A 25,213-nucleotide genomic window follows, 5' to 3' on the forward strand; every position below is an offset into this window, starting at 1 on the left:
ATCTAGACCAAGCTAGAGGACGCAGAAATGTGTGCAGCCAGTCTAAAATAGCAAGTGTAAATACTGGGGACAGGAAGTGCAGTGACCCCCCAGAAGGGATGGAGAACCCCAAACTCTACATTCTACTTGGCCATACATTCCCTCCCTCCTCTGCTACATCCAAAGCAGGCTATGGTAAAGACAAACAGTACACACAACCAAGTGAACTAGGACTCACAAACACAAAAAGAAGTACACAGCCATGGATCACCAAGCACTTGAGAAGAACCTATACCATTAAAGAGATATAAAACTCAATGAATATGTAAAGCAATCAAGCTGCTATGTTGGTAGAAAAACATGTTAAAAAAATTTCAGGGATATCTAGAAACTCAAGTTCTCAAATTACAGTTAGCAAGACTATAGTGGCAGTTACCAAGGTATTGCCAGAGTTGGGCAAGATAACACAAGAAAATAAGTATTATGGCCTTCATGGATACACATGCTATTAATTTCAATGTACAGAAAAATTCATGCTTAGCAACTTATTTTAAAATATCTTCCTTTGCTTTTCTTATCACTTATTACCACCTAGTATTATATTATATATTGACTTGTTTAATCTGCTCATTTTTTCTCTTCTTTACCAGAACCTAAGTAGCAAAGTGTTCTTAGATGCAGACATGGAATGGAAGGATCTGTCATCTGTGAAAAATGTCTTCACTGCTTATCTTGGCATTGAAGGCCTTTCAACAACCACCCCAACCCATTCATTTCCCCTGTTACTAGGTTTCCTAGTAAAAACCTGCCTCCCATCAGGCCAGTTTTGTGTACCAACAGTTACGTGTTTTAGTTAATGCTGTTCTCATGCCTTCTTCATGTCTCTCTGATGAATCAAATCAAACCTAACCAAAGACTAGATCAAGTATATCTTTTCTATGAAAACTACCTTAGCCCACACCTACAAGATTCTTTCATAGATTTTATCTGTCTTTTAAACTACTTTTCTGAAATAAATTACTACTAGGTGTGACAACAGCTGGGATCATGTAAAACAGTGAAAAGGACCAGTTATATTTGCTTTGTTTAAATTTCTGATTTGTCAGATATTAATACCTTTGCAAAATGTACCAATCCCATGTTTGTTGTCAGACTGCCATAAATGTATAATTCTATCTCTCAATTCTGTATATATCTCATCATGGCCTAGTAACTAAGAGTTCTTGGATCAGCCCCACCCTGTGGTCATACTTTCAGCATCAATAAACCATTATATCATTTCACCCTCCTTCACAGAGCCTAGTTTTCAAGTAAGTATTTAATTGATTTCTGATGGGCATATGCTTACACTTAGCCAAGTCACACTACTAGAGAATATGTTTCATATAATCTCTGACTGTAAAGACTTTTGTGCTGAGCTTTATATGGTTACCTATGGAACTAATAACAAATGATGATTAAAAGGTAGAGATTACAGTATGCACTGGCTATATGTTTTGACACCGTAAATTTAGAGCAACCATAGAAAAAAAATCAGGGGAAAAGACGATAGTATTTACAAAAATTTTTTTAAACTATTTCAGTAACAATTGATTTAATATTACAAATACTGTTTTAAATGTAGTACGAGATTAAACTAACTATGAGACTTATAGAATCCCTTGAGTCTCCTAAAAGATCTGAGGAAACAAATACAGATTCCAACTCTGTACACTCAAAGGCCTAAAGACAATGACAAAACCAGTAGAAATGAGCATTCTTAACACCCAGATGGGGATGTTGATATTATTTTCCACTATAAGAGACCAGGGCCTCTTAAAGAAAGAGCTGATTCCAGGTCTGTGGCAGAAAATAGACAAGATGAGCCTGAAATAAATGAAAATACTAGACAGCTTGGAAGCTTTCAAAACTATAACGGTCAAGTCAAAAGCGTTTAAGGCAACAAAGGAAGAGACTCCAGAGGCCAGAGATGGGACAATCTGAGCTTCATAAAGGAAAAGAATTCAATATAATATATTGATATTTATAAAAAAATTTTAATCCTTGAGTTCATAATCATCATTTTAAAATATAAATCTGTAGAAGTTTCCTGGTGGCTCAAAAGGTTAAGGTTAAGGATCCAGCATTGTCATTGCCGAGGCTCAGGTTGTTGCTATGGCATGGGTTTGATCCTTGGCCTTGAAACTTCCCCATGCCATGGTCAAGGGAAAAAAAAACCAAAAAGCATATATATATATATAAAATTATACATATAACATATATATTTGTATATCTTCTTAGGACAAGAGAGAACCAATTCATACTATGCAAACTGGGTAAACAAAAGGAACACCTTCCCTTTGCACTACTGCATAATCAAATAGTAAAAGAAAAGAAGTAAATCCCTTTAAAATAATTCCAGTGAATAAATTTTTTTTAAAGATGTAATTAGCTTGTTTCTAACTTGAGGTTTCCAATGAATTAATGGATCCAAGCACTAAAGCATCCAATGGCTGCTAACATTAAACAAAAAAAGTAAAAACTGGGCATTATGGATCTTCTGATAAAAAACACAACAAAGGGATCACAATCCCTAAACTAATCATACTTCTAGATCAAACTGCCAATCTGCAGAGAATACAGAGAAGACCAGAATGCATTGAACTGTGCTATGAATATGTGATTAGCAAAATCCAGACTGTGAGAAACTACAGGTGAAATGGTCCAGTTCTTTAAAAATAAAATTCTAAGGAAGAGTAAGGCAAGAAGGGATTAAAGGAGATTTAAAGTTATTCAGTCAATGCAAACAATCAAGCAAGACCAAATTATAGTATCTAGGAAGGCATACTAGGGTGATAAAACAACAACAACAATAAATACAATGTACAAAGAAGCTCTTAATGGGGTTGCACATAAGGCCAGTTTCTGGGATAGCTGGCTAAATTCTACTGCTTGAGTTAGGTAATATTTACAAAGATGCTCACAGGAGTTCCCCATCGTGGCACAGCAGAAACAAATCCGACTAGCAATCATGAGGTTGAGGGTTCAATCCCTGGCCTCGCTCAGTGGTTAAGGATCCACATTGCCGTGAGCTGTGGTGTAGGTTGCAGATGAGGCTCGGACCTGGTGTTGCTGTGGCTGTGGTGTAGGCCGGCAGCTGTAGTTCCGATTTGGCTCGTAGCCTGGGAACCTGTGTGCCGCAGGTGCGGCCTTAAAAGGACAATAAGACAAAAAAAAATGTTCACAAAGATATACACACTTGTATACGTGTTTTTAACAACAGGTTAAAAAACAGCAATGTTTTCTACCCATACCTCAACCTTTCATTCGCATTCCCCTGTAGTGCCTGGCCCCCTTTCCTTTGGAACCTACAGCTCTACACTCTCCAAGTAGCAGAGACTACCTGACCATTCTAGCCTGTCTGCTGTCACATGTTAAGAGGACAGTAACACAAATCCACTAAAATTTTCCATTTAATATTTTCAGACCACAGGTAACTTCAGATAACTGAAAATGCAGAAAGAGAAATGGATAAAGGGGGACTACTGCATATTCTTCTAGATCATTACTTATACATAAAACAAAATATAAATGCATATTATTTATAACCAATTTCTTTAATTGACAAAAACTGGGATATATTATTCTGAACTTTTCTTTTGCACCTAGCATTTTGCAGATATCTTTTCATATCTATATATATATATAGATATATATATACCTCTAACTCATCAACTTTAACTACTGCATCTTATTCCAAAATGTGGATTCATCACAATTTCTAAACCATTTCTCTGTTGAATCACTTAGAGATTTCTAATTTTTTAGTATTATAAACAATGCTATAATAAAAACCCTTGAACATATTATTTAAAACACTTCTATAGGAAGTTCCCATTGTGGCCCAGCAGTAACAAGCCAAACTAGTATTCATGAGGATGCAGGTTTGATCTCTGGCCTCGCTCACTGGATTAAGGATCCGGCATTGCTACGAGCTGCGGTATAGGTTGCAGGCGTGGCTCAGATCCCACATTGCTATAACTGTGGTGTAGGCTGGCAGCTGCAGCTCTGATATGACCCCTGGTCCCAAAACTTCTGCATGCTGTAGGTGCAGCCCTAAAAAAAAAAAAAAAAAAAAAAACGCTTCTATAAAAACAGTGGAGGAGTTCCCGTTGTGGTGCAGCAGAAACAAATCTGACTGGGAACCATGAGGTTGCTGGTTCGATCCTTGGCCTCACTCAATGGGTTAAGGATCTGGCATTGCTGTGAGCTATGGTGTAGGTCACAGACACGGCTCGGATCTGGCATTGCTGTGGCTGTAGCACAGGCCAGTGGCAACAGCTCTGATTAGACCCCTATCCTGGGAACCTCCATATGTCATAGGTATGACCCTAAAAAGACAAAAGACAGAAAAACAAAACAAAATGATGGAGTCTGAGAAATGGAAGTGATCAAATATTATATTCATATATTCAAGAGTTATAGCAAGTTAAAATTCCACAAGGTATCAGAATGTCCTCTTTCTGTGTTCTTATCAATAATGGATTTTTAATCCTTTGAATTTTTGCTAATCTGATAAAATTTGTATCTCGTTTCCATTGTTAAATTTTAGATTATTAGGGAAAATAAGCAATTTTTCATAATATTCTCCTGTGAAATGCTCATGTTTTTCCTGCATTTCTACTTGTATATTTAAAAAAATTATTTTTTAATGTGGGAATTCTTTATAAAATGTGCATATTAAAAAAATTTTTGGTTATATATATTAAAATTGTCTTCACTCGCACCTTCAGCTTTTATGTATTTTCCCTATATATAATTTAAAATGATTACGTTTGTATATTTTTTATGTAGTCAGGTATAAAGTTAGCCATAACATACATTAACGATTTAAAAAATGTTTCTCGGTGACTTAAATAGGCCTAACAGTGTACGTAAACTCAAACAAATTATTCATTCAAAGTGAATACAAGCAATGATCTACTGATACTTCCATAAAGATGCCTGATTAAAAAAAAAAGAAGAAAAAACTATGTCTAGACAAATCATGATCAGTAAACACACATATGAGAATTATGGAGAATCACTGTGTGAACTGAATATTTTAGGGTGACACAAGTGAAGTCACATACACAGCTCCATTCTTTTCTGTTTCAAGGGATTATATTTTTATATCGTCTAGTTTTATCTAATCAATCTCCCCCAAAGTCTTTAAATGCACACAGGTTAAAAACAAGGTTTTGGAAGAAGCTATAACTGGTACTTAAAAACAGAAACTGGAATCATATGATTAAACTACTTGACTTCTCTGTCTCATTTTCCTCACCCGGAAAATAGACATAATACTCTTACCTTGCAGGGCTGTTGTAAGGATTAAATGAGATTAATATACATAAAGCCCTAAAGGATTGTCAGAAACACAGTAAATGCTATACAGGTGTTTCTTGTTATCGGCAACCTGTACAATAAAATTTCTTAAAATTACTGTCCCCACAGTTTTACCTGAATACTCCCTAATCAATCAGAATTTAGTCATCACTATACCTCCAAATTGCTATTAAAATCAATAATGATAGTATCACAGTAACTTCTACATTCCTGATCCAATTCTCCTTTGACGTACACACCTGATTCACTTGGCTTGAAGACATCATGTATCTTTGACAGGAAGAAAGGCTTTTTTTTCTTTATAAATGGCTATTCTTCCTCATCTCTGTAACCTTTAAAATGTGGAGCATTCCAGCTCTGAAGATCTCTTACCTTAACCTTTAATATGCTCCTTCAGTCCTCTCATTTCATGGCTTTAAATATTATCTGTAAGCCAACAATTCCTAAATATATGTCTCTAGTTCAAACCTCTCCACTGAACTCCAGTTCCACATACTAGAATTGTCTACCTACTTTCATTTAGATTTATAAATCTTCTAAAATTTAATATCCCCAAATAATTAACTCCTGTCCCACCCTCTCAAACCTGCTTCTCTCTGATTGTTATAAATGAGTGAATAGTTACTCCATCTTTCTAGTTGTTCAGGTCAAAAACTTTAGAATCATTCTTTGAATCCTTTTTCTCTCACACCGAGAGCCCATACACCAATAAATGCTGTCACTTCCATAGTCAAAAGGCATTTTGATGATTTTCACCACCTGACTGCTCCAATTACCATTCTTTCTCACCTCGATTACTGTTAAGAGTCTCTTGGCTCAGCTCTTCTGATAGTGCCTTATAGGATACTCTCAAAACAGCAGCCTTTGCTATCTTCTAGAAATATAAATCATGCCATGTCTTACATCTCCTCAAACCCTCGAATGGCCTAACTTATAAATTTTTTTTAGTGGCTGCACCTTTGGCATATGCAAGGTCCCAGACTAGGGACTAAATCCAAGCTATAGCTGCCACCTATGCCACAGCTGCAGCAATGCTGGATCCTTCAACCCACTGTACCAGGCAGGGGGTGAACCCACACCTCACAGTAACCGAAACTGCTGCAGTCAGATTCTTTTTTTTTTTTTGTCTTTTTGTCCTTTTAGGGCCACACCCGTGGCATATGGAGGTTCCCACGCTAGGGGTCTAATCAGAGCTGTAGCCGCCGGCCTACACCAGAGCCACAGCAACACGGGATCCATGCCTTGTCTGCAACCTACACCACAGCTCACGGCAATGGCGGATCCTTAACCCAATGAGCAAGGCCAGGGATCGAACCCGCAACCTCATCGTTCTTAGATTCATTAACACATTGAGCCACAATGGGTTAACGAATCTACACAATCCTGAAGTTGGATTCTTAACCCACTGTGCCATACCGGAAACTCCCAGGCTTAAATTAAAAGCCGAAGTCTAAAATGTCTTCTAAATCCCTGGCCCATGCTGACCTCCTCAATACTATCTTCTCCCGCTTCACAAGTACTAGCCATGCTGGTATCTTTGCTATTCCCTGAACTGCCAAGCACGCCATTTCATGGCCTTTCATTGCTGTTTCTGAACATTCTTCCCAGAGATATCTGTAAGACTCCCCCACACCTGTTTATCTTCTCATTCTTGAATACTCTCTAATCAATCAGAATTGATTACAAAAATTTAAATTCAGCCTTCTCTGATACCCCATTTTTGGCTGTCTCAATCCCCTTTCTCAGCTTAATTTTTCTCCATAGCATTAACTACGATCTGATGTATTACCCATTTAATTAATCATAAGAAAATTGAGCATAATATAGTAAAATGCAATCAAATGTAAACTCAAGTTTTACATACATGCATATACATCTATATGTATATAAACTTACATGTAACCACCACAAACCAACATACACATGTTCAAAATCCCAGGAGGCTCCCTCACAAGACTGCTATTTGATGTCTATCAGAACAGACTGGTATTTTGCCTGCTACTCAACTTTACTTTCATGGAATCATACACTATACACTCTGATGTACTCAATTATTCACTTAGAGTCTGTCTTGCTCACTGGAATGCAAGCTTCCTGAGGGTAGGGTTTTATCTACTTTACTCACTACTGTATCCATGGTATCTATAAACAGGACTTGGAACACAGAAGGTGCTCAACAAATATTCATTGACTGAATGAGTGAAGAAATTAATAATTAAAATAACATAATTAAGCTTTCCTTTTCTTGAAACTTCTAAGGGCAAAGTTATTTTTCAGTAAATTACCTTCGTCATTATAAATACCTATGGAAATAAGATATTTACAATTAAACCTAAAACTTGAGTACAGTTGTTTTTAGGGTTAGTTTAGAGCATCCTATACCTAACTAAAAACCTAAAACCAAGCCTTCTGTGATGACATTTATGTTTAGACAACCAAGAATTTGTTTCTTAGACAAGAGTTTATCATACTAATAATTTTATAAAACAGAGATTAATCCTGAGGATCTATCACACAGATAGCATATAACTCTATCATGTTCTTTCAGTCCACTCTCAGTTTAATAAATATTGATTTTTCTAATAAAGATGATAGGTGTTTAGTGAGCCCATGAAAACATCCATTTAACAAATTAATTAGGCCAACTTAGTGCCAAGGGAGTGCTTTTTCCATTTTTAGAGGTCAAAAATTCTTTACAAAAATTTAAATTTAGCTCCTACAGTGTTCTTTGGTATCAAATTAGTATGTTTAATTTTATTTTATATTTTCAAGATTAATTTGATATCCATTATTTCATTAACTGATCCTAACCACAAACTGAGAAGTAATAATCACTCTTTCTAGGTGAGTCTGAAAGCAGTGCACAGAGGCTGGGGGAGAAACGATGATAGTATTTGTGCCCATGACTTACTTAAAGGTATATTTCTTAATTTCTAAATATTTGGAGGATTTTTTTTAAGGTCACACCTGTGCTTTATAGAAGTTCCTCAGGGCTAGGGGCTAGAATTGGAGCTGTGGCTGCCAACCTATGCCTTAGTCACAATAACTCTGATATGAGCCTCACCTGCAACACCTACACCTCAGCCTGCAGCAATGCCAGACCCTTAACTCACTGAGTGAAGCAGGAGATCAAACTCATGGAGGATTTTAAATTTATCGTTTTGTTATTGTATTTAGTTGTACTATAGTCCAGAAATTATATTCTGCATGGGCTGAAAAGAATGGGCGCACTCTAAACTTGTTGGATACAGTATTTTACTATAGGATGATGTAAGTAAAGTTTGCTGAATGCATGTTAAAATCCAAATTGTGGCATTCCCGTCATGGGCGCAGTGGTTAACAAATCCGACTAGGAACCATGAGGTTGTAGGTTCAATCCCTGGCCTTGCTCGGTGGGCTAAGGATCTGGCGTTGCCGTGAGCTGTGGTGTAGGTCGCAGACACCGCTCGGATCCCGCGTTGCTGTGGCTCTGGCGTAGGCTGGCAGCTACAGCTCCAATGGGACCCCTAGCCTGGGAACCTCCATATGCCGCGGGAGCAGCCCAAGAATGGCAAAAAGACAAAAAAAAAAAAAAAAAAGCCTTGGGCAGGTAAAGCAGGCACTTTCCTGCCTCAAGAAATTAGGAAAGCCTCATTAAAAAAAAAAAAAGAAGAACAGGAAAAAAAAAATCTAAATTGTGCTGATTTTTAGAATGTCTATTTGATCAGCGAGTGAATAAGGGGTATTAGAATACATCCCTTTCTTTTGCTCTGTTAAAGACAATGTTTAGAAAAAAGGGTGAAACAGAGAGTGGGAAAAGATATTTGCAAATCACACATCCAACAAAAAAATGTATCCAGAATATATAAAGAGCTCTCAAAATACAAGAGTAAGAAAGAAAAAAACAAATTAAATAATTTATAAAACACTTGAATAGATTATTCATCAAAGATCTGATACTCATCATCATTAGTCATTCATGAAATGCTAAGTAAAACTATGTGATAAGACACAGTTATCAGGGAGTTCCCTGGTGGCTCAATGGGTTAAGGATCCAGCATTGTCACTGCTGTGGCTCTGGTTACATCTGTAATATGGGTTTGATCCCTGGCCCAGAAAATCCTGCACGCTGCAGACACGGCCAAAAAAACTAAAAATTAAAAGTATGAAGAAAAAAAACCCCACACTTACAAGAAACGCTTAAAAAGAAACTAAACAAAATGGATAGTACCACATGCGAAAACGGATGTAAACCAAGTAGAATTTGCAAATGTGCTAGTGGGGATGCAAAGTGGTTCAGTCACTCTGGAAAACAATTTGGTAATTTCATATAAAGCTAAGTATACACTTACCATATGACCCAGCAATCTCACACTAGGGTTTTTATCCTACAGAAATGAAAACTTAAATTCACACAAAAACCTATAAATGAATGTTCCCAGTAGGTCTATTAATAAACAAACAAACAAAACAAAAAATACTGGAAACCACCCAGATGTCCTTCAATGGATAAATGGATAAACAAACCAAGGTACAACCAAACAAAAGACTACAAATCAGCAATAAAAGACATGTACTACTGAAACACAGTATGTTGGGTAAATCCCAAATGGATTACTAAGAGAAGCCAGTCTCAAAAGGTTACATACTGTAGAATTCCATTTATAAGACATTTTGGAAAAGACAAACTATAGAGTCAGATAATAGACCAGTGGTTGCCAGGAATTAGGGGAAATTAGGCAGTTAGACTACAGAGGGACAGCATGAGCAAGTTTTTTGGGGGGTGATGGAATTGTTCTGTATTCTGTTTGTGATAGTGGTTACATGAATTTACACATGTATTTAACTCCTAAAATTAAACACCAAGAAAAAAAATCCATTTATTATGTTATTTTAAGAAATAAACATTCCTGGTGTTCTCATGGATAATAGTCGGGTTTGTTACCACTGAGGCATGACAGGAACGCCCTAAGTATTTTTTTCTTTCCTTAATATACTGAAATTGTCATTCATTCTTTATTTTTCTTTTCTTTCTTTTTTTTTTTGCTTTTTAGGGTGCACCCTAGGGGTTGAATGAGAGCTCCATCTGCAGGCCTATTCCACAGCCACAGCAATGCAGGATCTGAGCTCTATGACCTACACCACAGCTCACGGCAATGCTGGATCCTTAACCCACTGAGTGAGGCCAGGGATCGAACCTGTGTCCTCATGGACACGTCAGGTTTATTTCCACTGCGCCACAACAGGAGCTCCCGTTCTTTACTTTTCTATAGTTTCCTTTCCCCTTATGCATACAATCTTCAAGACACACTAAATGTTTTTATTTTTTCAAATATGCCATGTTCTCTCTTGATTTCAGGTCTTCCTTCATCCTGATGGTTCTATGATGAAAACCACTCTCCTGGTTAATTCTTATTTATTTTTCTGGCTTCCATACATTACTTCTAAGAAGCCTTCCCTACCCTTTGCTCCCTGGCTGGATTAGAAGTTCCTGCCATATGATCCTATAGCATTCTGTACTTTCCCCTTCATATTCCCAAATACTTAATTGTTAAAACATGTTCTAATTCTTTCCCCCTCACTATATCATGAGCTCCATGAGGGCAGTGATAATTGAAGTTCTGTTCACATAAGTAAGCTTTACTCCCAACACTGTGCAAGGAACAGAACAGATCCACCAAAATGAAGACATATTTTATCTTGCAGATTGCAATAAGTAACCTGGTTCTGATTCTTTCAATCTATATTCTGGAGGCAGAAAAAAACAATCTTGCTTTGCTTTCCAAAATAAAATATTTCAAATACACTTTTGCTTGTGAAATTCAATGAAAACTTAAGTATTTTCTTTATGTATCCTTTCCCCCCATCTCCTGTCATTTTTTTGTCCCCAATGCTGCAAAATTTCCCTTCGGATTCACTGAACATTGGCACATTTTCTTAAGTTCACCATATCCACATACAACAGAAACATCTTTTCCCAGTTTTTTTTTTTTGTTGTCTGTAGAAAATATTCAAAATTTAAATTCCTCCAATCCACTACTCTATATTTATAGCTTTCTGAGAAAGAACTTTACACTCTAATAAATAACAAAAAAACAGAACTTAAATCAACAAATAATAATATGGTTAATTATGTATGAGATCTAGCCATGCCACTTAAAAAAGGAAATCTAATATGCTTTGTATTTCATAGATAGTAGTCAATGACAGCAGATAGCAGACAAAACTTCCTTTAGAAAACTGTTTAGCACTTAAATGACTGATTGTTAACAATAGTCTAGTATACATACTTAAAGTTTCATTTGTTTTAAACTGAATTATAATAAAAAAACAAAATTTAGTTGCATAAATAGTGACCACCATGTACATTTGGAGAATCATGTTCAAAAGAAATAGCCTCCAAATAGGGAGGAAGGGTGAAGGGGCACATTTTAAAGAAGATGAAAAGCTCAAGAAAGACTTACTCAAATATTAAAAATGGAACCAGGGAGAGTTCCCTGGAGGCCTAGCAGTTAAGGATTTGATGTTGCCACTGCTGTGGCACAAGTTCGATCCCTGGTCCAGGAACTTCTACATGCTGCAGGCATGGCAAAACAACCAAACAAAGCAAACAAACAAAAAAGAGTGCTTATGGCATATATAACCTGGGAGTTCTCTTGTGGTGCAGCGGTTCAGGGTTCAGGGGTGTCACTGCAGTGGCTTGGGTCGCAGCTGTGGTACAGGTTCGATTCCTGGCCCAGGAACTTCCACATGCTGCAGGTGCAGCTGAAAAATAAAAAATAAATTAAAAAAAAATGAAATGGGATCAGAAAAACAGATTTCCAAATCACAAATGCTTAGAATTACTAGATATACTCATGTGAGGAAAGCAAGTCATTTGATTTTTATTATTTGCTTTTTAGGGCTGTACATGTGGCATACAGAAGTTCCGAGGCTAGGGGTCGAATCACAGCTACAGATGGCCTACGCTACAGTCACAGGAACTCAGAATCCAAGCTGCATCTGTGATCTACACCATAGCTCATGGCAACACCAGATGCTTAACCCAATGAGCAAGGCCAGGGATCAAATGCGTATCCCCATACTAATCAGGTTCACTACCACTGAGCTACACTGGAAACTCCCATTTGGTTTTTTTAAAGGAATGATTCACACAAGTTTTGTGAAACATAAGAACTAATGCCTCTCTCCTAGAAAATGGCCAGGTGAGGCCCTAAATAAAACCTTCACATGAAGCAGAACTTTGAGTTCTCAAAACCACTATTTGTGTGTCTGTGTCTGTCTATATATTAAAATAAATTCAAAATAACTACCTAAGGGAAACTTAACTCCCTTTCATGCTACTGTCTGTATTAGGCGGAGTATTTTGTCCTAAGAAAATATAAAACCTATCATCAATTCATTAGGTATAGAGAACAGTGGTATACCAGGTATTTCTAACGGGCTATAACCTCTTGATAAGTCGTGAGAGGGAATCTAGGTGAAGATACACACAAATATGCTCATGGCAGAAGGGTAACAGTCTTCTGGAAGCAGCAAACTTACACAATGAAAAAGAAGTCAGGGTATCAAATAGGAAACGCCAGGAACTACAAAATTCCAGCTTAATAAAGGGATGAGGGGAGGGGACTAGACAAAATATGTAGGTATGATGGATTTTGTGCTTTATAAATTTATACTGATGTCACAAAATGATGAAAAGAGTGCACACAAGCCTCAGTGGTAATGATTTTGATAAAAGTTAAATACATAAATATATATAAACATATAAATACATGATACATTTACATTATATAATATATAAACATAAACATATTTATAATACTATATTACATGATATATAATATATAAATAAATGTATAAATAATTGCTTTTCCTGTAAGAATCTTTATTTTGCAGAATAAAAGTTCTAAAGGTACTGTCTCTTGTGGTCAGCAAAAATTATCTTTATAACATAAAACACTATGAAGGAAACACGAAAAATCCACTTCAATCGCTCTTATCAGGTATTGTATCTTAAGTGATTATGAAAATACTTATATTTAGAGGAAATTTTCAGTGCAATTATGTTGGCAGCTCTCACTATCCATTTCTTGCCTAATCCTATCAGGGCATTAAAATTTTTTGATACTGAAAAAAAATTTCTTTGATACTGAGACATGCTGCATATAACTCAACAACATCGAAATACATTTTCTTCACTTACCCTTGCATAGTGGAATTCAACTCCATAGAGTTCTAAGGTACGTGCTGTGTTCAGGTAATTAAATTCTGCTTCTGCAGGAGATAAGCCTCTGTAAAAACATCATTAGGTTAAAAATTCTAACAATCACAAATATAACCAAATCACAAAAAAGCTATCTGATCTGGAAATGCTTCAGCATTTTTTTTTAATTTTTAATTTTTTGCTTTTTATGGTCACACCTGGGGCATTGTGGAAGTTCCTTGGCTAGGGGTTGAATTAGAGCTGCGGCTGCCAGCCTACACCACAGCCACAGCAACATCAGCTCCTTAACCCACTGAGCAAGGCCAGGGATTGAACCCACACCCTCATAGATACAAGTCGGGCTATGTTTTTTTGTTTTTTTTTTGTCTTTTTGCCATTTCTAGGGCCGCTCCCGCGGCATATGAAGGTTCCCAGGCTAGGGGTCCAATTGGAGCTGTAGCGGCTGGCCTACACCAGAGTCACAGCAATGCGGGATCCAAGGCGCGTCTGCAACCCGCACCACAGCTCACGGCAACGCCAGATCCTTAACCCACTGAGCAAGGCCAGGGACTGAACCTGCAACCTCATGGTTCCTAGTCAGATTCGTTAACCACTGAGCCACGACGGGAACTCCAACAAGTCAGGTTCTTAACCACTGAACCACAACAAGAATTCCCACTACATGTGCATTTAAATTACACAGGGTGCTTCTGACATAAGTTTCTGGGGCAAGCTCCAGAGCACAGCTTCTCAGTGTGTGGAGCACAGACAGGTGTGGACTCAAAACAAGTACAGAAATTGAGAGTGTCAGAGCCTTCTGTAGCAGTTTAGCAGAGTAATTTTATGTCTGCTGCATTTAAAAATCTTAAATGGTACTCATGATTTTTTTTTTGTCTGTTTATTTCTCCATTTTATTTTTCTAGTATTTCATTTTTATTGTTTTTCAGAAGTATCATGACAGATGGGGGGAAACTGGTCTTTCATCACAGAGAGTTTCAGAAGTACTGTTTTACAGAACCTGATGTAGAATAAATGAGGTCCAAACTGTTTACATTTAAGAAATATTCCTCGTGATTCTTATGAACACAAGTTTTCTCTAAATACAAAGCCTTTAAAAACAGATCTGGAGTTCCAGTCATGGCTCAGTGATTAACAAATCCGATTAGGAACCATGAAGTTGCAGGTTCGATCCCTGGCCTTGCTCAGTGAGTTAAGGATACGGCACGGCCATGAGCTGTGGTGTAGGTCACAGACAAGGCTCAGATCTGGCATTGCTGTGGCTGTGGTGCAGACCAGCAGCTATAGCTCTGATTAGACCCCTGGCCTGGCAACCTCCATATGCCATGGCTGTGCATCTAAAAAGACCAAAAAAAAAAAAAAAAGATTTACTCCTATATAATATACGGTTCTAACAAGCTTGGCTATCTGATTATTATCAGACTATATATATTATAATAGGATAAAAAAGCTGCAAATTAAAAATGTAAAGGTATCAACCTTTCATTCATTAATGATATGAGAAAAGGGAGCAAGCAGCCTGCCAATTTATGATCAGCAAAATGGGATTTCTTAAAAAAAGCAGATATACCTCAGTTTTCTATAAAATTCAATCCAACTAAATAAACATTCTATTCCTTCCCACCCTCATAGTTAAACTGGATGATTCTATTTTTTTTCTTAAAAAATTTTTTTTTCTTTCTTTATAAAACTGCAAACTCATTTCTTTAAAGCCAATAGGAATAAAGAGTCAATAACTTGTCAAATGTACAAGCTTTTTCCTTATAGAAAAGATTATTATTTTTGGTAAATAACTTAAAAATCTGGTTTATCTTCTAACCCTGGGTTCAGATATGCTATGTGTGGAAGTATTATTATAAATGGTGTTTACTTATAGATCAAATAGCCCCCACACCACATTACACCAATTTTTAAAAATTCTATTCATTAGTCTCATTTTAGAGTGGGGTCAGTAACCTTCTACTGGAAAGAAGCACTTTCGGCTTTCAGGCCATATGGCCTCTGTTCTAACACCTTAGCTCCGCTGTTAAGGGAAAGTGTTCATTTATGGACAGTGAAAGTGAAGTTTCTAAAAATTTCATGTGCCACAAAACGTTCTTCTCCTGATTTTTTCCAACCATTTCAAATGTACAAACCATTCTTAATAGCCTGTAGCCATATAAAAGTAGGCAGCAAGCCACAGTGTGCCAAGCTGTTTTAGACACATGAGGCATTATCAAAGTGAGTCTCCTTATTATTAACAGCTAATATTTCCTCAACATTTACTATGTGCTGTGCACTATTCTGACTACTCTGTATATATAAACTCAATCCTTATAATAACACCAGAGGTGGATAGTTTTATCATCCCCAATTTAGACATAAGGAAGAGAGAAACAGAGACACAGAGAGATTTGGCCAAGGTTATAAGACAGTAAGTAACCTCACCAGAATTTCAAACTAGGATGGCTCAGACTCTTGGAGTCCAGTTCAGACTCTTAGCCAATATGTAACACTGCCTAGTGGCTCCATGAATATTTTGCATTGTAAGGTTAAGCAAAACTGAATCCTAAATCAATAAACAATACTACTTTCTCTTCAAAGCAATAAATCTCTTGTAGAAAACACTCTTGTCTCAGAATTATTACCCTCCCAAAATATCAAAGTTGAATAATGTTATGAGTGAAAAATGCTACTATTTTAAAAATTATTTATTTATTTATTCATTTTTGTCTTTTTGCCTTTTCTAGGGCCACTCCTGAGGCACACGTAGGTTCCCAGGCTAGGGGTCTAATCAGAGCTGTAGCCGCCGGCCTACGCCACAGCCACAGCAACGGAGGATCCAAGCCGAGTCTGCGATCTACACCACAGCTCATGGCAATGCTGGATCCTTAACCCACGGAGCAAGGCCAGGGATTGAACCCACAACCTTATGGTTCCTAGTCGGATTAGTTAACCACTGAGCCACAACGGGAACTCCAAAATGCTACTATTTTAAAAGAATATTTTTTATTAAGTTTCTTTTCTCCTCTCGGTTCACTACCACACAGAATTGATTCCTTTCACATAGCTAAAAATTGAGAAATTGCTAAGTCGACTGATATGTATACTGTGAATATATTAGTATTCTAAAATTCCTTCTTAAAGAACTGGCAACATCATATAATAGCAAACACATGTCTGTTTACATATAGCTTTATGTTTCTTATCAGACATGAAAATAAACCTCATATTCTATGATACAAGCGATTTTTTTAGTATACCAATATTTCTTCACAGCAATCATACTCTTCTATATGATAGTAACTGTTCCATATGAAGTAAGTACAACAATCACATTAGAAGTAATTTAAAACTGCTCTAGAAAAGATGCCATTAAGAAGTTTTCCAAGTAAGCAGAGAAGTACATAAATCCTTACGTATGTTGCTGATGTAATTTTGCAATTTCTTTTTCAAAATCTTGAGGCTGATTAGGAATGAAAGAATAATCTGAGAGGTAGCCTGGCAAATTTTCTGTTTGATTGTAGTCTCCAAGTTCAGCTAATAAATGGAAAGAAAATATTCACCCTTCAATAAACACATTTTTCATTTTTTTTATAGCCAAATCATCAATGACATGAATTCCATTATATTTATGGAAGTAAAATCTTTGTTTCTACTGTTACCATTTAAGCAAATTGTAATGACACATTTAACATTCTTTTAGGTCTTAAACAACTTCAGAAAATTTCTGTACACAAATCAAAGTAACTGCTAACTAACTGGATGTTGCATTACATTTTCTGCGCAGTCACTTTTTTCTGCAGAGTAACATATGTCTAAAGAACTCATACATTAAAGTCAATGTACTATCAACACAGACCATGCAATTGCTATTTGGCCCAAACATGGGCTGCTACTTACACTGAACAGCAAATGAAGCCAAAAGAGCAGCAGTATTATAAGGACAGGGCAATCTAATAAAACAAAACAGAAAATAACCCAAGGTTAAATACAATAATTTCAAAAGCATTGTAATTTATATTATACTATTCATATTTGAAGTTTCTATGTGACTTACATTTTAACTATTAAGTAATGAATTTATCTAGTAAAAGTACACATAGCCACATTCAATAATCTACTTGCAATGATCACAAACTATTTAACACAGAGTTAAAAGTATTTTTAAAGCTCATTACTAGAAATTTAAAACAGCCCACCTTCCAGTAAGAATGTCTTGTTTGATTTGCAAAAAATATTGGTACCTTAAAAAAAAAAGGATAGTTAGCATTTATTGGAATTATAACAGAGTTTTAAAAACTGTATTTACATTAATAAATAAAACCGAAATATTTAAGTATTTGCTTTTATAGTGTACAATTAGCACACGTAAAGATATTTTAAAATAAACCTTCATAAATTCATGAATCCAAATCTTTAAAATTGTTTGATAAATGAGACTTTCTACTTCAAATATTTTGTTTCTATTAGCTTCGATTATAAAACTTCGATGATTTTAAGAATAACATGTCTAAGGGAGGAGATTAGGAAGAGATACATGAAGACTGGTGGATGCAGAAAGTAGAACTGGGAAGCATAGAAAACTTAAGTCAGAAACACAGAAGAGCTGACAATATCAACACATTAGAAACCAAGTGAAGAAAACCACTCTTCCTGCTGAGTTAGGAAGCTGGCTGTAAGGACAGGCCTATGTGTTGATCACAGTATCATGAGGCAGCAGGAAGCTGCTGACTGTAGAAAAGCACTTTTCCATCTTCATTTGAGTTAAGAAAGCTCTCTTTGATCAAAAAATAAATCTAAGTTTCTTTCCCTAGTATAGCTCTACTATTAAAATTGCCAAGTACCCAATTCCTTATAAAACCAACAAAAATGTAAGTGTCGTATATAGCAAGAAGGCTGAGGTTGCTCAGAAGATGGCACTGTCCTGCCTCTGGTAGTGGGCAAAGTCACCCCTCATAGATGTATCAATGTCTGCATAAAGTCACCTATGCTGTTTAATGTTGGCAGAAGATAAAATTTTGTAGCTTTTAATGTTTAAACAGAGCATTTTAAGATTTTCACTTACCCTACTAAAAAAAGTATACATACTCCAAGTGCCAAAAATTATTAAAAATTTTAGCTGTTTGGCTGATTATAGTCATTAAAGAATGCCATGACAATATTTAAATTACCAAAGAATGTTAATTAAGGTTTTCTGGAGAATCAGATATTCATTAGAAAGCTGCAGGGGGGGGGGATAACAAATATCTTGACTTCCCATATTAGAAGTACATAAACTTTCTGTGAGGCTTAAATACACAGTACCATAATATTATCTATGTACTCAATCCAAGACAACATATCTCTATCTGGCTTACCTGGTTTCATAATTAAAAGTTAAAGACTCCTGGTGGGAAACTGTCTTATAGTTAGGACTGAAATGTGTATATCCTTGACATAATATTGTAAACCCTACACGATTAATACCTATGCCTCCTGAATTTGATTTACACACCAAGCAGTAAAGATTGATAGAGTGGAAATCAGAATTAAAATCTTATGCTACATAACTAGCTTGTGATCTTTGGAAAATTACTTAAAATTCAGCAGAGCTTTAGTTTCTCTATTTGTAAAAGGGAAGTAATGTCACTTGCCTAGTATATGTATTCCAGGGGCCTAACTCTGATGATAAAAGCTCAATTTTTTAAGATAATTAAATCCTTTAAGATAGATTAATAACGACTGAGGTAAATGTAGAAATGGCATGTTTAAGCTGTAAAAATAGTGTTTTCTAGTCCAGACAATAAAATGCCAGGCACTAAATACCCATTATGTACTGAGTACACCTAAGCACTAAAAAGGTGTGAAAGAATGTCATTTGTATTCTCATGATTCCTAAGAAAATGCCAGCTCTAATTATGCCAGCACCTGACAATACAAATGACATTTAACCTGATGAAAGGTCTGAAACTCCACTCTTTTTTTACCACTAATCCAAAACAGAATCTCAAGGCAAGGAGGCAGATTTCCTGCCTTGTGGGGTTTAAACTCATCATTAAGGCTAAGGGTGTCTTACTACTAACGATGACCATAACAGTGAGGCTGCCCAAGCATTCAAGTTTAAAGGAGTAACCCTGGCTGCATATTAAAATCAGCTGGGGAGTTCCCGTCATGGCGCAGTGGTTAACGAATCCGACTGGGAACCACGAGGTTGCGGGTTCGGTCCCTGCCCTTGCTCAGTGGGTTAACGATCCGGCGTTGCCGTGAGCTGTGGTGTAGGTTGCAGACGCGGCTCGGATCCCGCGTTGCTGTGGCTCTGGCGTAGGCCGGTGGCTACAGCTCCGATTCAACCCCTAGCCTGGGAACCTCCATATGCCGCGGGAGCGGCCCAAGAAATAGCAACAACAATAACAACAAAAGACAATAATAATAATAATAATAAAATAAAATAATAAAATCAGCTGGAAGCCTATACACAAGTCCTGTATGAAACTTACTAAATCAGAGCATCAGCATGTGTCCAAAGCTTCAGCATGTTTTAAAGCTCCCCTATAAGTGATTCTAATTTGTAATCAGGGTAGAAAATACCTGATGCCCATAATAGTAATAAAATTAAAATTTGCCATTTACTCCATTTTACCAAACAGCACCAGTTATAAGATTCTAGGCATTCCATTATAAAGGATTTTTGAAATAATGTTTTATTTTTAATGAAAACAAATATTCTAGACTGATGGACTTAGCACAAATTACTAAGTCAATTACTACCAAACTTGGTTTCACTTTATCTTACTTGGTGGAAATAGCTGGACTTCAATTATCAGTGCAACACTTTTATTCCTTGGTTATGTTCCAACACAGGTGATAAAAGAACCAACACATTCAACCTCATTAAATTTAAGGACAAGTTTTTAAGTGAAGTAAATTTTTAATATGGCTACATTTAATATATATACATTTTTGGGGCTGCTCCCATAGCATGTGGAAGTTCTGGGGTCAAGGACTAAACTTGCGCCACAGCTGTAACCAGAGCCACAGCAGTTACAACACCAGATCCTTAACCTGCTGAGTCACCAGAGAACTCCTATAACTAACAACGTTTTAATTGCTTATGCTAACAAACTTTTCATAAATATTAAACACATTATAAATCCGATTAAAAACTGTTGGTCCTTTATTTACAAATATTTCTTACACACTTCAAATCTAATAACATAAACATGTATTATGGAATACTTTGTTACTTGATTTCAATGGTAAATATGCATTTAAAATGGTTTGTAGGAGTTCCTGCTGTGGCTCAGTGAGTTAAGGACCTGACATAGTCTCCATGAGGATGAAAGTTCAATCCCTGGCCTTACTCAGTGAGTTAAGGATCTGGTCTTGCTGTAACCTGCCATGTAGTTGGCAGATGCGGCTCAGATCTGGTGTTGCCATGACTGTGGCACAGGCCTCAGCCGCAGCTCAGATTCGACCCCTAGCCCAGGAATTTCCATATGCACCAGGTGCAGCTATAAAGAGAAAGAAAGAAAGAAAAAAAAAAAGCTTTATAATTCACAATTCTCAGTAATTCAGAGTAGTTTCCCTGAAGTTTATCCAAAATTATGCAAGGCTTACTATACTGAGAATTATTTACTAAGATTTCATTTCAATTATTTAACAACAACAAAACCTGACTGATTAACAGCTATAATATTAAACTAAAGGTTATGCATAAGATACAATTTTGCTTTTCAAAGCAAATTAGGTTGGACACTATTAGTATCAAGTGTTAAGGCTGCCTAATCCATGATCTACATAGATTCCTGAGTTCTCCTGTTATAAAAAAGGTAACATCCTACCTCCCAACAAACACACAGAAAAGGACTCTCAGGAATGTCTGTTCCTCCACTTCACCATAGTATTCTAAATGATAACCAATACATTAACATCTAACAGTCTACCTACAAATAGCTTTAGGTACAGATTTTTAATTTGGCACTCATCGTTTGGAATATTTCTGAATATAATCACTGGCCTACATTTTTATATCTGAGACTTTTATGGCAGGTATGCTAAATTTTAATTCTTTTTTAAAAAGGCTAATTACTAATTCTATCTTTCAAACAATACACACGGTTATCATTCAGGTTATTTTAATAATGACACTTACCACACTGATTATTCCCCACTATTTCCACCTTAAACAGTTCACCTAATGTCTACTCACCATCAAAACTCTCATCTCGCTCATTCTTGTGTACACTTCGTCAAGCAGAAGTGACAACAAAATTAACTGTAAATTAAGATCAGACTTAAAATGGTCAGCAAAGTGGGCATTTACAGGCCTGAATGTGCCAATGCACACTCTGACAACATCCTTCACAAAAAGACACCCGTTGACCACTGTTCCTATACATAATGGTCATTACGTATTTTATAAATTCTATGTTCTCCTCAATGGAAATAAAATAGATATAAAATATGTTTTGCATGAAAAAAAAGTAGACACAGTTCTCACTATGCAGAATCCCTTGAAGACAACTGCAGCATCATCTAATTACTTCAATTAGTTAAAACAGTGTTTGTTAACCATTTTTTCAACAAGTAAAAAATATTAACATTGATATGCCTCAGGAAGCTGCTTATGGCTGAACAGGGTGGCCCTAGGCTTTCAATCTCTTAAAGCCCTCCCAGCCATCCAAAAGGAAAGGAGGAAACATCTTGAAATATTGTAACCCTTTCTGTGTGCTGGCTGGGAAACTAAGAAATATGTCATGGTAGGTAATCTATTTTTGCCTAATTAATTTCAAAATTTCATAATAGTTTTGACAATATTTTCAAGTAAAGATATGCTGCATAAACCCACCTTGTATATTCTTCTTGTAACTTGTTGGGGTCACTTACAAAAAATTTGACTCTAAAGTTCAAACTGTAAGGAGATCCTCCTAGAATTAATAAAAGCAGTTCTAATTAATCAGATTATATTAATCCTTTATCTTTAAAAAGTATACTTGTATAAATCAATAAATATGTTTGCTCACTCTTTAGCTGCTTCCTTATTGGTTTGTTTGGATCCAGCCACCTCTGAAAAATAAATAATAAGACTGATTTCTTTTTTCCTTGAGGAGCTAATACATCAATTCTTACAAATCTGTTCCATTTGAAGATTAATGCTAAAAGCTGCATTTCTGAAAAGGCCTAAGTAGGGGGGAAAAAAATCACTAAATTACAGATTCTCATACCAAATACACCAAAATTGTGCTAGAAAGTACTGTATGCATTTGTGCTTTAAGTTTTGGTTTTACTTTCTCATTGTTATATTGTAAGCAATAACTCTATTCCAAAAGTAAAAATGCTCAATAATTACAGCAATATGAAGTTATTCTGTTAACTATATTATGAAACAGACTGGCAAGTTTTAAAAATTCTCTTTATGGAGTTTCCGTCGTGGCGCAGTGGTTAACGAATCCGACTAGGAACCATGAGGTTGCGGGTTCGGTCCCTACCCTTGCTCAGTGGGTTAATGATCCGGCGTTGCCGTGAGCTGTGCTGTAGGTTGCAGACGCGGCTCGGATCCCGCGTTGCTGTGGCTCTGGCGTAGACCGGTGGCTACAGCTCCGATTCAACCCCTAGCCTGGGAACCTCCATATGCTGCGGGAGCGGCCCAAGAAATAGCAACAACAACAACAACAAAAAACAAAAAAAAAAGAAAAAAAATTCTCTTTAGCTTTCATAAAAACAATGCTTGGATTTATGCTCTCATTCATTTAACCACATACCATGAAAATCTACTCTTATGAAAAATTTTGTTAATTCCTACTCTATTACTTTCAAAGAAAACAAAATATTCCTCCCTCACTCCCCCAAAACAACACCTCCCATTAATTTTGTGTGTGTGTGTGTGTGTGTGTGTGTGTGTGTGTGTTTTTGTTGTTGTTGCTATTTCCTGGGCCGCTCCCGCGGCATATGGAGGTTCCCAGGCTAGGGGTTGAATCGGAGCTGTAGCCACCGGCCTACGCCAGAGCCACAGCAACTCGGGATCCGAGCCGCGTCTGCAACCTATACCACAGCTCACGGCAACGCTGGATCATTAACCCACTGAGCAAGGGCAGGGACCGAACCAGCAACCTCATGGTTCCTAGTCGGATTCGTTAACCACTGTGCCACAACGGGAACTCCTCCTCCCATTAATTTTTAAAGAGGTAATGCTTAATTTGGGGAAGGACTGCTTTTTGTGTGTGAAAATTTTAAGTAGTCTCAACACTTCCTGATGCCAGTTAAGCTCTGTTTCAGGAAAACTGTAACTCAATTCAACATTTCAAAAAAATTGAAGAACCCCAAATGAAGTAATAGATGTGGAAGTATTTTGAAAGCACTACACAAATATAAGCTTATATGTCATTACTTGTAAACCTTTCTTCTATCATGCATGCTGGATTCCAGGCAGAGCACTCAAATGGATTTTAACAAGTGGCTAGAAGTAGTCCATGAATCTTTCCTTTCCATCATCCATAACCTCCCACACATCAAATCCAACTGATTTTACCTTCACACTGTCCTCCATCTATCCTGCCACCGTTTTTATCTCTGGGATTGCAATGGCCACAGCCTCTTAATTGTGGTCCTCGCTTCTTTTCTTACCATCATCTTCTTCATGCTCCAGAAGCGAGAGTAGTCTTTTAAAATTGTCACTCTTTTGCTTAATGAATATCTCTTGATAATTTCTCAATGTAAGGTCCAAAGGCCTTACTTTGGCTCACACAGTCTCTCCTTCTTCCATCTCAATTTCCTGGGCTCCAACCACAACGGCCTCCTTTCTGATTCTCAAGGACGCCGTCTTGGGGCCTCCAATCTCAAGATTCCTTATGCACAAAACGTCCTCCAGCTTTCCCCATGGCTGACTTCTTTCATTACCTGTAAGTCTCAGCCTAAACACCACCTCCTCAGAAAAGGCCTTCACTGACCACCCTATCAAAAGTATGTCACCAAGTGCCTATCTACTTGGTCATTTTCTACAAATAGGTAAGGAACATCACATTCCTTCATAATATTTTCTTTTTTTTTTGTCTTTTGTCTTTTTTGTTGTTGTTGTTGTTGTTGCTATTTCTTGGGCCGCTCCTGCGGCATATGGAGGTTCCCAGGCTAGGGGTTGAATCGGAGCTGTAGCCACCGGCCTATGCCAGAGCCACAGCAACGTGGGATCCGAGCCGCATCTGCAACCTACACCACAGCTCACGGCAACGCCGGATCATTAACCCACTGAGCAAGGGCAGGGACCGAACCCGCAACCTCATGGTTCCTAGTCGGATTCGTTAACCACTGCGCCACGACGGGAACTCCCATAATATTTTCTTAATTGCAATATGTTTGTTTCACTTTTTTATTGCCTATTCTTCCTTAGATAAGGAATTCCATAAGGTAAGCAATAAAATCTGATTCATTCAAAGCTGAACAATGAGTACCCAGCACAGAACATGACATATAAATATCGACTAAAAATACCTGGTGAAGAACTAAACCTGATGACTGACTCAACAATCGGTGGTGGTAGGAATCCATTTCTTTACCACTGACCATGGTTTTCATCCCTACTTAACACATCTGTTTCCCCTATGTATTCATCCACTTATCCACAGTTCCACCCCATCTATTAATCTAGTGATTTTTCTCTTCATATTTTCTAGAAATATAAGGTATAAACCATAAAATACATTTATTTTA

General features: G+C 36.9%; 1 protein-coding gene across 1 annotated transcript in view; it reads right to left on the minus strand.

The window, feature by feature from the left end:
- Positions 1–25,213, minus strand: part of PTPN4 (protein tyrosine phosphatase non-receptor type 4) — a 223,898-nt gene that overhangs the window by 125,611 nt on the left and 73,074 nt on the right. The window contains exons 4-9 of the mRNA XM_047772185.1: positions 22,534–22,576; positions 22,359–22,437; positions 17,731–17,775; positions 17,432–17,484; positions 16,948–17,068; positions 13,532–13,619 (exon numbers count right to left, since the gene is read on the minus strand). Coding sequence (XP_047628141.1) covers positions 13,532–13,619; positions 16,948–17,068; positions 17,432–17,484; positions 17,731–17,775; positions 22,359–22,437; positions 22,534–22,576 — 429 coding nt within the window. The remainder of the gene's footprint in view (positions 1–13,531; positions 13,620–16,947; positions 17,069–17,431; positions 17,485–17,730; positions 17,776–22,358; positions 22,438–22,533; positions 22,577–25,213) is intronic.

Source organism: Phacochoerus africanus, chromosome 3, assembly GCF_016906955.1.
Source record: "Phacochoerus africanus isolate WHEZ1 chromosome 3, ROS_Pafr_v1, whole genome shotgun sequence".
Taxonomy (NCBI): Eukaryota; Metazoa; Chordata; class Mammalia; order Artiodactyla; family Suidae; genus Phacochoerus; species Phacochoerus africanus.